At 43.4% G+C, this 16,797-nt stretch overlaps 1 protein-coding gene across 1 annotated transcript in view; it reads left to right on the top strand.

The window, feature by feature from the left end:
- Nucleotides 1-6,871: 6,871 nt before the first annotated feature.
- LOC141295342 (CUB and zona pellucida-like domain-containing protein 1) overlaps nt 6,872-16,797 on the top strand; it is a 64,397-nt gene continuing 54,471 nt past the window's right edge. Inside the window, exons 1-6 of the mRNA XM_073826558.1 lie at nt 6,872-7,003; nt 7,508-7,653; nt 12,448-12,659; nt 12,804-12,979; nt 13,056-13,447; nt 13,578-13,836. Of these exons, the coding sequence (XP_073682659.1) occupies nt 6,872-7,003; nt 7,508-7,653; nt 12,448-12,659; nt 12,804-12,979; nt 13,056-13,447; nt 13,578-13,836 (1,317 nt within the window). The remainder of the gene's footprint in view (nt 7,004-7,507; nt 7,654-12,447; nt 12,660-12,803; nt 12,980-13,055; nt 13,448-13,577; nt 13,837-16,797) is intronic.

Genomic DNA, 16,797 nt, shown 5'->3' with positions numbered 1-16,797 from the left:
TTAAATTTGTGAACCCAAGCTTCACGCTCATTTTTTTGTGTGGGTATAACCCTTTTTAAAATGCAAGCTTAAACAAGGTAAGATAGATCAGTAGGAAAATTTGGGTTAATCATTAAACCACATTTAAACCACCTTTTTACTCAAAACTCCTTAAATCAATTGTCGTCTGTCATGGCCCTCATCATTACTGATCATCCCTATCCATTGGTGGTTCCCACGTCCCCATAATCACATTGTCAGTCAATACATCCATCTTAACCATTTGAAGTGAAACCCCTGTCTTCACCAGTCTCTGTACTGAGCTGGATACAATTTGCAAGAAACATGGTAAACACATCAGCAACAACAGTCCCACTGCTATCATTGGTAACACAGTGCTACACAACCAGTAGGCCCAACCTCCCCCGAGGCTGGTCCACCATTCTGCTTGTATGGAATCAGCTTTTTCGGGCTCTTTTACGGCCCTTCTCATGTGCGCCACAATATTTGTAATGTTGTCGCTGTAGTCTGCCTCAAATCTTTACTCCATCCGCTCCTCCTCCCAGGATGTAGATGGGACCTTTTACAGTGGCTAGCATGAATCCACGTGGCTCTCACGTCAGCTACCTTCACAGCTGTGTGTGTAGTTAGGAACACATTGAATGGGCCCAGCCACCTTTTACTCATTCCTCAGATCTCATCCCCCACGAAATCACCCGGTTTGATGTTGTGCAAGGAACTTTCAGCAACCTTTCCTTGAGCAGCTTTCACCTGTACACAGACATTTAGACAACAGAGAAGACATTTCTTTGCAACAACCTAACATGTCATGCTCACATGATCCTGTTGATGGCAGCTGTTGTTTGCCCCCCTTCTATTCCCATATCTTGTATCCAAGAACAATGGGAAGCACCTTAACCCATGTAAGTCCAGTTTCCTCACAAATTTGACCAATTTGTTTTATTGACTCATTAACAAAATGTGTGGCATTGTCTGAGCTAATTTTCCAAGGGTTTTTCCATCTCGGGACTATTTCAGTCAACACAGCCTTTTCTACTGCTGCTGCTGCCTGTTTCGAGACTGGAAAAACTTCCACCTATTTGGACCACATGTCAATCATCACCAAGCAGTATTTCCCCCCCACATGGGGTCAATTTAATGAAAACCATCACCAAATGAGTCTGCTGGTGGTGGCTGAGATGCTCGGGACATTTTTATCCCTTTTGCCACATTATGTTTGTTCCAAATTACACATCTTTTACAAAAAAAAAAAATTCACAAAATTTTGTTAACCCCTTTGTGACCACAATTCTTTCATTGTGCACAATTCTTTCATCTGTGCTGTGCACAATTCTTTCATCTGTGCTACCATTCCCCCTTCTGATGCTTGGTCCAACCCATGCATCATTTTTGCATAGTGAGGAAAGAAGTGTCGGGGTAAACAAGGCTTGCCATCACAGCTTTCCCAAACAACGTCCAGCCAGACTTCCTCCACAGGTTTCTCTCTGTCCCTAAAGCAAAAGTCTGCATGTTCTGTAAACAAGAAGAAAGTATCATCATTATTTTCACATAACAAAGTACATTCTGTTTCTTTGGCTATTTAGCCACAGCGACCTTCGCTGTCGCGTCCGCTCTGACGTTTCCTGTGGATACTAAATCTTTGTTATTTGTGTGTGCTGCACATTTACAAATGGTTATCTTGTCAGGCAGCAAAATTGCTTCTAATGAAGCTGCCAAAAATGGGGAGCATGAATTATTGGGCGCCCATCTGAATTTTAAAAATGCTCTGTTTCCGCAGTGCTCCAAAATCTTGAAAAAAACTAAAAAATCGTAACGCACTTATTCGTCCTGAGTTTTCACGCCCCTGTTACAGTCACAAGCTCTGCTGCTTGTGCTGAATCGTTTTATGGCAACGAGCCAAATGTCACAATTTCAAACTCATCGTCACAGAATAGCCAACTTTGTTCTGACCTGTTTGTGGATCTCTGAACGCCGAACCATCCACAAAGAGGACATTTTGTGTTTTCAAGTGGTACATCTGAAAGATCTGCACATGGCATACTCACTTGATCAAGCGCAGTCAAACAACAGTTGTTCCTCCCCACCCTCCTTTGTCTGAAGGAGGGTGGCAGGATTCAAGGTTGTGCAACTTTCAACACTGTTTTCGAAATATCGAGCAAGATAGTATGGTATCGCAACCAACGAGCCGTCAATAAATGCAATGTTTTCTGCTCGTGCAGAATCATGGACACTGTGTGCCAGACAATCAATATCAGGTCATAATACCCTATGAAATCTCTAGACATCATCAAGGCCTTCTCAGCAGATGCCACTGCCCTCAGACAGCAAGGCAGGCCTGCTACTACTGGTTCTAGCTTGATTGAAAAAATAGGCCACAGGTCACAGTCTGTCTCCATGATACTGCAATAAAACAGAGGTCATAAACCCATTTTCTCATCCACCATCTCAACAAAAAGAATTAGTTGGTACCTGTAGGTCCAAAGTTGGCGCCAGAGACAGCTGAAACTTTATGTTCATGAATGCCTCGACCGCCTCCTCTGTCCTTTCAATCTTATTACATGATCTCAACCCCTTCCCTAGAGTTAGGGCTCACAGGGGCTGTTCAATAATCACATAGTTGGGGATGAATGTTCTGCAATACGAACACACTCCCAAAAATGACAACATTTGTTTGTTTTTTTATTCTCAGACAGGGATTTGCTGTTGGGTGTATGACATGTCTTAAAAATGTAAACTTTTGGTTTAAAAACTAGCTTTTGATAGTGTGTTACATATTGAAATACAGCAGTTCCAGCTGTCAGGGTCAGAGGTTCCAGGCAAGTCTACCACTGAGTAGAAAGTCACATCTTGTGAAATTTTGCAACAAAAATGCATATAGATTTGGCACTAATGGAGCTCTTTTTCTGACAGCTGCGTTTACTGCTTTTACTTTTAAATCGTGGACAAAGCGCCACTTTTTTCACAGGAAAAATCATTACATAGCATTATTACACCTTTTTTCAATAGTGCCTCAAACACTGGTTTTATTCCCAGTATCGCCTCTGTTTCAGGAGGTACTGGTGTTGACACGGTCTGTAATCAGATTTTGGAGTGATCACAACCGGTTTACATCCCTTAATCAAGCCCACATCATATTTGTGTTTTGCCCAGAATTTAGAAGGCACCTCTGCCAAAGCAGGGTGCATATCTGAGGTGTAAACATTTACCATGCACTGATTCTCCCAGTCAGTTTTGTCATTTAGAATTGGTCTTATAATTCTTTCAACCTCAATTTTGCATTCAACTGTCATCATAAATGCTTTCAAAGTCTCACTGTGTTTCAATCCTGAGTCTATTTCTCTCCAGTCTAAACTATCGACACATTGTTTTATAAACAAACCAACCTCTGCCCAAGCCTGTCCTTTAGCCTTCGCTAACGACAAATGTGGAACTGTCTGCTCTGCTCTGCATTGTTTAGACTGCGCCTCTGAAAGGCATGCTGCCAACGCACACACATCCTTTCGCCAAAACATTTTGTCAAAACTCAGAGTCTCTGCACAAGTCTGCTCAAACCAATCTTTTTCGTAGTTTTCATCCCTTTCCACTACGACATGTGACGTACAATGCAAATCATCAGGTGCCATTATTTCTGCCTCAGAGCATGTTACACATTCCCTAGCTTTTTCGCACATCATTGTAGCCCAATCAAGATTTATGATGTGCCATTCGTAAGCCCATTGAGACTCTTCGTGCAAACAGCTCCATTGCTCATCTCTTTTTACACATCTGACACCACCCGTGAGATTCAGAAATGAGCCTCAAATTCAGTTTGCACATCAGATCTCGTCCTAAAATGGGTACGGGACAAGTTTTTGAAAGCAAGAATGCATGTTTTAGCACCCTTCCTGTTTCTGTTTCGCAAATTAATGGTTCTGTAAATCTCTCAGACATTGTACGTCCTGACGCACAGAGAGACCCAGAAAATTGATCTGTTAGCTCTGGTACACATGGTAAGTCACATAGCCGCACGGTTGATCTTGTAGCCCCTGAATCAGCTAAAAATTCAATTTGTTTTTTTTTTGTTTTTTGTTTTTTCTGTCAGGCTAATTGAAACCGCACACACCTTTTCTGTCTAAAATATCTTTTTACTGCTGAAAGTTTTCCTACCTCTCCTCTAAACCAATCTTTCTCCTATTGGTAGTCTATTTTTCCCATTATGACATGTGATGTGCAATGTAATTTGTCAAACAGCATAATTTGTGCATTAAATGGCTCTGTTCAATTCTTAGCCAATTCACACACCCTCTAAGCCCACCGGGTCTTATCTTGCAGACTGCACGATTTCTCCTCCTGCTCTGTCACTCTGACACCCCAGGAGTCAGTGACAAGCATTTTAGTAATCTCGACCCATAAGGGGTACAGGGCATGCCAGTAAATTAGAAAATGATTGTTTTAACACTCAGCCCCCCTCTTTTTTAGGGTGCTGTGAATCTTTCAAAAACAAAACAAAAAAAAAAATCTTGTGCCTTACTTCAGAAATGTACTCATTTAATTTATTACTTAATGACGGTTGACATTGCAGATCACATAGTCACAAACAAAATTTGTATGCCCCAGAATCTGCTAGAGATTCAACTAATACCCCCTCTACCAGCATGGGTATTGTGGAACTTTTAAAACTTATTTTAAATTCTTCACTTTCATACTTTGTTACACATTTATCAGTAATTTCATTACTCAAATCAAAAACACACAAAGAAATGCAAGCTTTTCTTCATTGCTTACAGCAGTGTTTGTATCAGAATGTGTGTAAACGCAAGCTTTTCTTCATTGCAGAGAGCAGTATTTACATCAGTGTATGTGTCTGTGTGTGTGGTTAAAAAGAATGTTCACTTCCCTGCACTGTAGCTGTTGGCTGTTCACCCGGGACCCCTCCTCCCTGCTCTCCGTTTTTCTCACCTCAGTCCGCTTGATTCTGCTGGTACTCAGGGCATTCTCGGGGCCCAGTGACCATCTTTCTCACACAGTCTGCATTTGGTACATCGTCTGAAGTCAAAATCAGTACCCCCACAAAACTTGCGGGTACGCAGTCCTGGGTTTCTTCCAGTCCAGCTCAGGGGTCTTACACCCCGTCCTTTTCCTCTTCCCCCTCTTGTCTGTTGATATCGGGCAGCAGAATAACCCCCAGGTTGCGTTTACAGCCTGCACCATGGCCAGCTGTAGTTCTTTATCAGTCCTTGCTTCAACCCTTTTCGCCTTCACCGTTTGTTGTTCTTCGGTATGCAAAGCGTGCGCTAAAATAGCAGACAGCCGCCCATTCTTCCACTCGATGTAGCTGGATTTCATTGCTCGTGCAATTTCAGGTTTCAGTCCACTCAGAAACCAGCTTCGCAGATGACACTCCCAGGTGTCAGGTTGATTTCCTCTCTCGTCGGGCTCTTTCAAGCCGCTGTGTTTGTTGAAAGTCTCGCACAATCGATGATAATAGTCTTGAACAGATTCTTTTCTGCTCTGGCAACAGTTGCCACTCCTTGATGTGCCCACACGTGCTGGAAATGCTGTTTTGCTCACCATTTCTTCTCTTAAGGCAGTTCTTGTCTTACTTTTGTTTTGTTGGGTGGAGTCTGCGTGCCTTCTCCTCTTTAATTTCATTGTTGGGGGTCTCAGGAATCATTTCGGGGTCTTCTTCTTCCTCTTTTTGGCCCCCTGCGGCTTTCACCTGTTGTTGTGGTGATGTTGGTCTCGTTAGTGATGATGTTGGTCTTTTCGGTGGAGAGCAGTCGAGATCGGGGTCCACTTTCAGGGCTTGCAGCTCAGCCACGGGATAGTGATGATACGGCGGTGCATGTGAAAACACAGAGACATTACACTTGTTAGTAGGTTCATGTGGTGATATCATTTGTGGAGAAGCGAAGGCATCACACATGTTCAAAAGTTCACACTTTGCAATCACTTCTCCCTCACATTCCTTATTATTTTCCTTTTTTATCCTGTTCTCTCCCAACTCTTTCTGTATCATTTTCCTCTCTCTTCTATCTGCCTCCCTTATCCAACAATTCACTGTCTGTTCACAATTCCGACAAACATGTTTCGCACAGCATCCTTTCTGTGCTTTACTGCTACCCTCTTCAATCGACTCCTTTACCACTCCTAATCTCTTAACACTAAACGTTCCCTCCTCTGGGACATCATAATATTTATCCAACTTTCCTATATCTTTCATGCATTTTTGGCCATACAATTTTCTCATTTGATCAAACACCGGTGTATCATATTTATCAAATTTACTCTGAGATTTCCCCATAGTGACTCTCTTTCCCCTGGGTACCCCGGCGCCTTAAATAATCTGTTAGACGTCTCCAACAGTTCCGACTCCTAACCCCTAGTCGGGAGGGCGAAGCGGCCTCCGCTCCGATTAACAATGACCCACACAGCCTAACACCCCACTTGAAACTTACTCCTTGTGTCGTACTTGCTTACGTGATTTCGATCTCTGAAATCTCCCAATCTGCTGATTTCAATTTCTTCGTGAAATCTTAATCACGCTTGCTTTCCCCACACAATTTTCTTTTTCAATTTTCCTGTATTATCTGTGCTGTCGTTTTGTGATTTGCCCCAAATCACGCGTGATGCCCCATCACGCTACCCACAGAGTCAGACCAGCCACTATGGTTTGTCTCAATTCCAATTATAATTCAGTACCCAAAATTTTCTCAGAACACTTTTAAAACCCCAAAATGTTTCTAAACCATTTAAATCAGTCTCTTACCGAAGAGTTCTGATGCCACTCGGGTTCGTTTTGTTGTTTCCAGTGGTGTCCCTCTTGGGCCCTGGCGGGCGGCCCCTCGTCCCTGAATTTATTCGGGGTAGGGCTGCGACTTCTAAGTCCAGGATGATCAATCACCGTCCGCTCTCGGGTCCAAAAGGCACATCCAAGGAAATCCTCACTTCTGACGCCAAATTGTCGTGGCAGAAATCAAACGACTCTCATCGCATAAGAGACAAACTCAATCAATTGTCTTTTGTAAGGATTTATTCTTTGCAAAGAAGGTCAGACAGTCATACAGGAACACAGGTTGCTGCAGAATGTGACAAGAAAGGGAGGGCTTCCTCCACTCTTATATCCCTTCTCTAGTCCTCAAGGTTATTTCTTAAAACAGCCTGTAACTCCCTATCCCCCAGGGACCAAAGAAAACTCCTTTTTTAGCATACTAGTCAACCTATAGAAAACCTTCTAAGAGACCTTTTGGGTCACCAAAGGTGCCCATTTGCTTCCCCAGCTGCTTCCCCTCATCTAGGTGACATTCTTTACCTTTTATGTCTCTTTGCTTTCTGGGTGTCTCTATTTAAAGAAAAAGTATATGCTTCTAAAATCACACAGAAAGGGTATGAATGAATTTTTCTTTCACATGCACTAATCAACAACTGTATCTATTGTGCCAATTTTGCTAACCTTTTCTGCTCTTTTTCCACATGCCTGGACAATGTTGAATGCATCTCATGTATTTTGGGGCATCACAATCTCTAGTTACTAGTGTGTGGAGGACACCTGTATGGTTCTGGACTGTTTTCCAGTCCAAACTACCCAAGCTATTACCATGGCAATGCCTACTGTGTGTGGTATCTCACTGCTCAGCAAGGACAGAGGATCTTCCTGACATTTGCTGATGTGCAGTAAGTGAAAGAACTTGTGATTGATTTAACTGTGGTGGAACTAGTGGAATTATGTTTGCTATCTATAAAGTTACAAGCAATCTTTGATTAATGAAAAGTGATATTACTGAAGAAGTGCTATTATTGAGTTCTTTTGTGCAGTACCACTAATAACCTGCAGGTTGGAACAAGTTATATGTGACCCTGGACCACAAAACCAGTCATAAGGTTAAATTTTACAAAACTGAGATGTAAACATCACATGAAAGCTCAATAAATAAGCTTTCTATTGATATATGGTTTGTTAGGATAGGACAATATTTGGCCGAGATACAATTATTTGAAAATCTGGAATCTGAGGGTGCAAAAAAATCAAAATACTGAGAAAATCGCCTTTAAAGTTCTCCAAATTAAGTTCTTAACTATGCATATTACTAATCAAAAATTACATTTTGATATTTTTATAGTAGGAATTTTACAAAAAATCGTCTCAGGTTACGAATGTAACCCTGGTTCCCTGAGGGAACGAGACACTGCGTCATCAACGCTTTGGGGAACGCCATTGGCGAGCCGCACTCTGAACATGTCTACAACCAATGAATTGACGGGAGTGACGCACCGGCGCGGTGACGTAAGCGACCGGGAAGTATAAAGCACGTGCGTTTGATGCCGGCGTCAGCTCTTAGGGAATGAAGCGAGCGCCGTAGGGATGCGGGAATTATGGTCCATGACGCAGTGTCTCGTTCCCTCAGGGAACCAGGGTTACATTCGTAACCTGAGACGTTCCCTTCCGGGAACTCGAACTGCGTCATCAACGCTTTGGGGAACGAGACTACCCACGCCCCCATGATTCCAAATCCCTGCGCAGTGTCAGTTTGCTGCTAAGCCAAGGGAAAGGAACGCGTCGTGTCTCTGGTGCATCACTCCAGAGAAGAAGTTCCCTCTGTCTGGTAACACTAAGGTGCCAGAACAAGAAGGAAACAGTGTCTGGAATACCTGCCAAGACACTGTGATAACTCCGCCTGGGAAACTTGCCAGGACGCGAGTGGTATTACACCTCTGTCTGGGAACCAAACGTGCCAGAACAAGAGGGAGAATGATCCTTGGTCTAGTATGCTACTACAAACCAGAGGGAGAGTATTCCTCGGCCCTCGGGCACACGAGGAAAGTGGTAGACCTCTGCCTGGTCGCCAGCCAGAGCAAGAGGTACTCCTCGGCCCTCAGGCTCACGAGGAGTCGTAGTCCTTTGTCTGGGAAGAGCCAAAACAAGAGGGACCGAATAAGCCATTGTCTAGTATTCCACGGACAAGAGGGCAGTGTGGTCCTCGGCCCTCAGGCACACGAGGACAGGGTACTCGACCTCCTAGAGTGCTCCTCGGCCCTCAGGTGCACGAGGAGAGGTGGTAGTCCTTTGTCTGGGAACAGCCAGAACAAGAGGGACCGAATAAGCCATTGTCTAGTATTTCACGGACAAGAGGGCGATATGATCCTCGGCCCTTAGGCACACGAGGATAGAGTTCTCGACCTTTGCTTGCCATTTGACCAGTGCAAAGGGAGAAATAGTCCTCAGCCCAGAGTGTTCCTCGGCCCTTAGGCACACGAGGAAAGTGATAGACCTCTGTCTGGTCGCCAGCCAGAGCAAGAGGTACTCCTCGGCCCTCAGGCTCACGAGGAGTCTTAGTCCTTTGTCTGGGAAGAGCCAGAACAAGAGGGACTGAATAACCATTGTCTAGTATTCCACGGACAAGAGGGCAGTGTGATCCTCAGCCCTCAGGCACATGAGGAAAGTGATAGACCTCTGTCTGGTCGCCAGCCAGAGCAAGAGGTACTCCTCGGCCCTCAGGCGCACGAGGAGTCTTAGTCCTTTGTCTGGGAAGAGCCAGAACAAGAGGGACCGAATAAGCCATTGTCTAGTATTCCACGGACAAGAGGGCAGTGTGGTCCTCGGCCCTCAGGCACACGAGGATAGGGTTCTCAACCGCTTGACCAGCACAGGGGGAGAAATGCTCCTCGGCCCTCAGGCACTCGAGGAGAGAGTAGGCAAAAAGACTTCTCTACTTTCTTGATAGAAAGAATGCGTCCTTGAGAAGTCTCCTCCTGCTAGGGAGGGGGCTGAATTTCTGGGCTTAGCCCTTGCTAAGGCGAGAGGACAAAGGAGCCAGGAGTGGCTCTGAGGTCGAGTTCATAGAATCTGACAAATGTCAGAGGCGAGGACCAACCCGCAGCACTGCAGACGTCCTGGACAGGGACACCTGCTAACAGAGCTTCAGAGGCAGCCAAGCCTCGAGTACGGTGAGCCTTGACCTCCAGGGGTAATGGCAGGCCAAAGTGCTCATAAGTAGTAGAAATGGTATCCACGATCCATCTACTGATAGTGCTGTTTTGAAACAGCTTGCTCTGTCTTACGCCACATATGTGGACGTATGTGTCCAGTGCTCATACTGGACACATTTATACTTCCAACGGTCTAGCTCCATCGAATGGAGGAAATAGGAGGCCTGAGTGTAACCAGCTGTGATGAAGAGGAGGGGTACCTAGAGAAATACCCAGTTCTACACCTCTGCCTGGGGAAACTGCCAGAGCAAGAGGGATAAAGAGGAACGCCTGGTGAACATGCCAGGACACTGGAACGTCTCCGCCTGGGGATTTTGCCAGGACGCGAGTGGTGTTACACCTCTGTCTGGGAACCATACGTGCCAGAACAAGAGGGAGAATAATCCTTGGTCTGGTCATCTACCAGAACCAGAGGGAGAGATACTCCTCGGCCCTCAGGCCCACGAGGAGAACATAGTACTCCTTTGTCTGGTCTTTCCCCAGAACAAGAGGGAGACTAAATATATACCTCGGCCCTCAGGCACACGAGGAGCATCACAGCGAGATCCCATGTAGGGATCTTAGGCCTCGGAGTGCACCGTGAAGGAAACAATGACCAAGGGGTTCTTACCCACTAATAAGCCACCAAGAGAGGTCGTGGTAGGCCGATAAAGCCGCCACGGATACCTTCAAGGTGGAGTGGACTAACCCGGCGGAAAGCAAGATTGCAGGAACTCCAGTACTGTACCAGTCGGGCAGTAAACTGAGTCAAATGGGCAATCGCATATAAGCCATAAGGTTTCCTTGTGGCGGGAGCTCTGGATTAAGGAAAGGTCCCAGCAACCTCAGTTGCGAGACCGGATCCTATGAGTTGTGCCCCCTCAGGGGCCACACCCATAACTTCCAAGGTTACCAGGTGCACCGTGGAGGAAAACGTATGACCAAGGGGACTCTACCCACTGACAGGCACTGAAAGGGGGTGGTAGGCCAATAACGCCGACACGTACACCGTCAGAGTGGAGTGGGTTAGCCCTGCGGAAAAGCGAGACTGCAGAGACTCCAGTACTGTATCAATCTGGCAGTGAACTGGGTCAAATTGGTGCTGGTTACACCAAGCAGTAAACAACTTCCACTTAAGGTCATAGGGTTCCCTCGTAGAGGGAACTCTGGAGTGAAGGATGGTCTCAGCAACCTCGGTTGAAACACCGGCCTCTATGAGATGTGCCCCCTCAGGGGTCACACTCATTCCAGAACTCCCGGGAGCAGAGCGCTCGACAGGACGTCTGCTCCCATAGGAAACCAAGGTTTCTTCCACATGTCTAGAGCACGTAGGCATCGCCGCGTGACCCTGATGCGAAATGGGTTTCCCCTCGGGGAGAACCCCTTTGGTTTTGAGCCACCACTGAAGCGGCCTCATGTACAGCTGTCCAAGAGGTATCACGTTGGATGCAGCTGTCAAAAGACCTAACAGCATTTGAAACTGTTTTACAGTGAGTGACCAGCCTAGCTTGGTCGCATTGGCTGTAGTGAGGATCGACTCGAGCAGGTGACCTATGTGCCTGCGTCATGATCGAATCCCACACGACAACTGGATAAGTGGTTCTCTGTGATGGAGAAAGCACACTTTTCTTGCGAGCGAGAACAACACCTCGATGTTGAACCGCTAACCAGTGCAAGGCCTAAAGGAAGAGCTCTGTCTCGGTAAGCTTTGTCCCTAAAAGCAACCCACAGAAACTTCCTGTGTTGAAGAAGGATGGAGATGTCTTTTAGATCTATCATGACAAATCAGTCCTCGGACCTGAATTGAAACACTGACAGTTTTGAACTTCAGTTTCTGACTGAGAGGTTAAGCTGTCTGAGATCTAAGAAGGACCGCAGCCCGCCATCCTTCCTGACTAGGGACCACCTCGATGGTCCCCTGTCCAGAGCCTGCTCGGGGCCCACATCGGTGGGAAATACCCCGCTGAAGGGCACACTGTCTATGTGGCTGCTCAACCGCTTTTCTAGAAATGTTTCTTTTCCCCCTTTTTGGTTGACATATTGCTCAAATAAAAGTTGTGCAAACTGGCACAGAAAACAGCAATATGCAGGCAGACAGACACACACAGAGCGCTCGCTGAATGACAAAAGCTGACGCCGGCATCAAACGCACGTGCTTTATACTTCCCGGTCGCTTACGTCACCGCGCCAGTGACGTCACCGCGCCGGTGTGTCACTCCCGTCAATTCATTGGTTGTAGACATGTTCAGAGTGCGGCTCGCCAATGGCGTTCCCCAAAGCGTTGATGACGCAGTTCGAGTTCCCGGAAGGGAACTTCATGGAACATGATCTTTACTTAATTTCCTAATGATTTTTGGCATAAAAGAAAAATCGATAATTTTGACCCATACAAAGTATTTTTGGCTATTGCTACAAATATACCCCAGCGACTTAAGACTGGTTTTGTGGTCCAGGGTCACATATGGTTTGTTTGACTTGGGTTAAAATGTCTGTTTCTTTCAGATTGGAGCGCTGCTGTAACTGTGCCTACATAACGGTGTACGACGGCTCTTCCACTGGTTATCCACAGCTGGGAAAGGTCTGCTTCAATGACACCACACATCAGGTGTTTCACTCTTCTTCACAATACATGACTGTTGTTTTCAGGAGCAACTACTCTGGTGTCAGCCATGGTTTCAAGGCCCTTTTTACAAGCTCTCTGACTGCAGATCAAGGTAATGCCCTTTGAAATAATACTAAAATATGAAATTAGTTATTTTTGATTTGAAAAGCTGTAGTTATTATAAAATAGAAATACATTTAAGCAAATACTTTAAATGCACAAAATACATTGAAGGGATGAAATTCTTGCTCTGCAGGTCGGGTGGATTGTTCCTCAGACAACATGGTCATTGTCATTCAAAGGTCTTACTTGAACTCACTTGGGGTGTGTGCATATGACCTTTATGTGGATGACCATGTTTGCAGACCCTCCGTTAGCAGTACTAAGGTTGTGTTCAGTTTCCCACTTGACGCATGTGGGACCATCAAAGAGGTATGACCTACACATGTGCCAGATCCAGCATGGCTCCAGTACTGGTATAAGCATGTTATCAATTACCTCCTACTAGATGATGAATGGTTACATGTCCTACACCAACAATGTGCGAGACTCTCAGTCTCAGTCGGATGAAATCGCTCATCAGTCACATTTCCTACTTCATGTGGGCTGCCGAATGGAGCCGGACACCATGGTGCAGATATTCTACAAGGCCAGGGAGGACATCAATGCCAACATCACAGGAACGGGCCACTTCAATGCCAGCATAGCCTTCTACACCTCCAGCAGTTTCAATGAACAAATTTACGACTCTCCATATGAGGTGAACCTGAATCAGTATCTGTACGTTCAAGTAGAGCTAAACAGGCATGACAACAGCCTGGATCTCTTCCTGGACACCTGTGTAGCGTCTCCAAATCCCAATGACTTTAAAAATCGCTCCTATGACCTGCTGCGTAACGGGTAAGACCTTTTCATTCTTAACTGTGACTTCCTTTCTAGTCTAAATATGTCTTTGTACTCATTTGCACTAATAGTTTGACTGTAGATCAAACTGTATCCAAATTGTATTTCTCTTTTTTGTCTTTTGTAGATGTGCCAGAGACAACACATATTATTCCTACAAAAGCGGTCATTACTACTACGCTCAGTTCAGATTCCAGGCTTTCAAGTTCCTCCGGACTCACGCCTATGTGTACTTGCAGTGTAAGGTGATCATCTGCCCTGATAACGATTACAACTCCCGCTGTCGCCAAGGTTGTCTCTCACGTCGCAAGAGATCCCTTGACAGCAGCACCTACCACACCAATACTGTGACGCTGGGGCCAATCAAACTCAAAGGTCAGAGGCCAGTAGCAAGTATAATTTCTAATGAATTTATGTGCTTGCTGTGTTACTGAATACTGAAATTTTCATTTATTTCTCTATATATCAAGGAAGAAGGCATAGTGTGAAGGATTCAGAGAAGTCAAAGGAATTAACTGAAATGGAAGGAATGTGATCATCTTCTTGATTGTCACTTTAATCATTAATATTAATCAATCATTAATAACCACGTTTCAATTCAATCTAAACACAAATAGTATTTTCGTAATTCAATAAAGCATTTCTAAAAAGAAGTTCATATCCTTAGTGTCTGCAGTTGTTTATATTCACTAGCATTCCACTCATTGTGTTTATATGGCCATACTGAAATTATTTAAGAAGGTTTCTCATTCAATACATGTTTGTTCAAACCCTGTTATATTTAAATGTTTTAGAAGGTTTGGATGTTATTCATTTCTATATTAAATTAAATGTATTTATTTTTGGAGGGAATAAAGTTAAAACTTTAGTTTAGGGACCAATTCACACTATTAACTACTTGCTTATTATTAAGCATGCATATTACTAGCATATTGCCTATTTATTAGTACTTATAAAGCACATATTAATGTCTTTTTCTGCATGACCATATTTTAGACCTCACTACTTCAACCAATGATTTTAGTTTTCCATGATTCTATGTTTAGTTTGTTTACCTTGTTTTCTTTTGTTCCTATTTGCCCATCACTTGTTTGTTTCTATGATTAGTGATTATGCATACCTGCACGTCTTTATTGTTCCCTGTGTATTTTTTGCCCTGAGTTTGTATCTGTTTATTGTCCGGTATTGTTCTAACTTAATGCACGCTGTTGCCTTAGTTGCTCCTGTGCTTTCTGGACTATGCTATACACAAACAAATCTTCAAATCTTCAACAGTAGCCTAAACTAAATTTCTGATGTGCTCCAAGACCTTGCGCTACTTCTAATTCTACCAGAAACAGATTTGCAATGTCATTGGGGAAGTTTAAAAAAAAGTAACCGTTAAATTGCAAAGTAAAAAAATTATAGTATTTTACACCTCACAAAGATTTTTAACTTGACCAGTTGCAGTCTCTCAGTCATATAATGGCAGTCAATGGTTACCAAATCTTTTAGACAAAAAAAAAAACATACACAGACAAAACCAAATTAAACCATGCAGCTCGTGACGATACAATGAGGTCTTAAGACACATAACGATCGGTCTGTGCAAAAAACTGAACAGTATTTATATCATTATTTACCTCTGATCCACCGGAATGTTCAGCTGTATGGAGCGCGTTCACAACAGCCAGCGTGTGACGCGTCAATGTGCTCTCGCAATGTAGTCGGAAAAGTCAACACTCCCAGATGAGTTCACACAAGGAAACATAATCTTTTAGTTTTTAATCGGCTGCCAGAATCAGGATAAGCACAAGTACTTAAAATTTTAAATAATAATATAAATACTGTTCAGTTTTTTTCACAGACCAAATGTTTTGTGTCTTAAGACCTCAATGTATCGTCACGAGCGGCAGGGTTTAATTCGGTTTTGTCTGTGTATGTTGTTTTTTTCTCTTAAAGATTTGGTAACCATTGACTGCCATTATATGACTAACAGACTGCAACGGTTTGAGTTAAAAATCTTCGTTTGTGTTCTACTGAAGAAATAAAGTCACCTACATCTTGGATACCCCAGGGGTAAGCAGATAAACATTACATTTTTGGGTGAACTATCCCTTTAATAGCATGTGCAGCTTTGAAATGCGACTCAACTCAGCCATTGAAATGAGACGCAGCAACTTTGTCATGTGTTTTATGGACAGCATCAACCTTTTGCACCAGCAGAACTGGAATCTAGTGTGGACACAGTGGATGAGAGGATCACAAGAACAGCAATGCAAATACTTTGGCACTGCACAATATCTTGGAGACAATTGCGTTTATCCTTGGAGATATGGAGCTCATATTATGACAAAACTTTTTGAATTTGAATTGTACAAATTTGAATTATTGACAAGTGTCATTTCACAAAACTGAATATTATATGGTATTTAACATAGTTCTGAATTCGATTTTTTTAAAACTTGAATATTGAACATTTGAAATTGAACACAACTGAATTTTCAAATCGCAGATTTTCAAATAGACATGTATTTTCAAACAGCAGATTTTTGTTATGATTTCTAAGACTTCAAATATTCAGTTTTTAAAAATACAACTTCAAGTTTTCAAGATGAAAAAAAATTCGGAACATCAAATTCAGTGTTCAAAATTCAAAGCGCAGAAATTCAGATCGTACAGAAAGTAGGTCAGAGGTTATGCACAGGGAAGAGTAGATGATCTACGAAAAGTCGAATGAAGCATTTAATTTCGTGGGAACATCATATTAACTCGTGGGAGCGTGATAATATGTTGTGGCCACAAGATGGCAGTGTATATATAGTTATACGGCATATACCCACTTCTTTATCAGTCGGCTTTGCGTAAAACGAAACTGAAAGCAAAACGCGCACGCGTATTCAAAGGCAATTTTAATACCCGATGTTTGGAGAGCGACTCCCCAACAAATTAGACTACATACATATCTAGGCTGTTATTAGTATGCGGGCTATAAAATGTTGTGTTAGTTGTCTATAGCTTTGTATCATACTTGAGATCTCTTGACTTCAGGTTCTGAAAGTTTTGCCGACAAGGAATTTTTACTGGAAGTGCAGATTAAAGGGTGAATATAACATATTTCATTTCGGCTTATTGATAAACTAATACATTTTTATAGTTAAGGAATAAATCATTCATGCAGTTTCATTTGAAACACAATGAACACAACATGCTCATTTATCGTCACAAACTGGGGTAAATACATTAATAAAGTAAAAACTTAATTGGCATAATTGTCAGGCGTTTACAGTATTTGCTAAATATTTTAGCATATTAATAATACTAGCATAATTATACAGAGAGTTAATTAAAGCACTACACGAACTGAA

This window comes from Garra rufa, chromosome 21 (genome assembly GCF_049309525.1).
Source record: "Garra rufa chromosome 21, GarRuf1.0, whole genome shotgun sequence".
NCBI classification, from domain to species: domain Eukaryota; kingdom Metazoa; phylum Chordata; class Actinopteri; order Cypriniformes; family Cyprinidae; genus Garra; species Garra rufa.
This window is presented reverse-complemented; position numbering and strand designations above follow the sequence as displayed.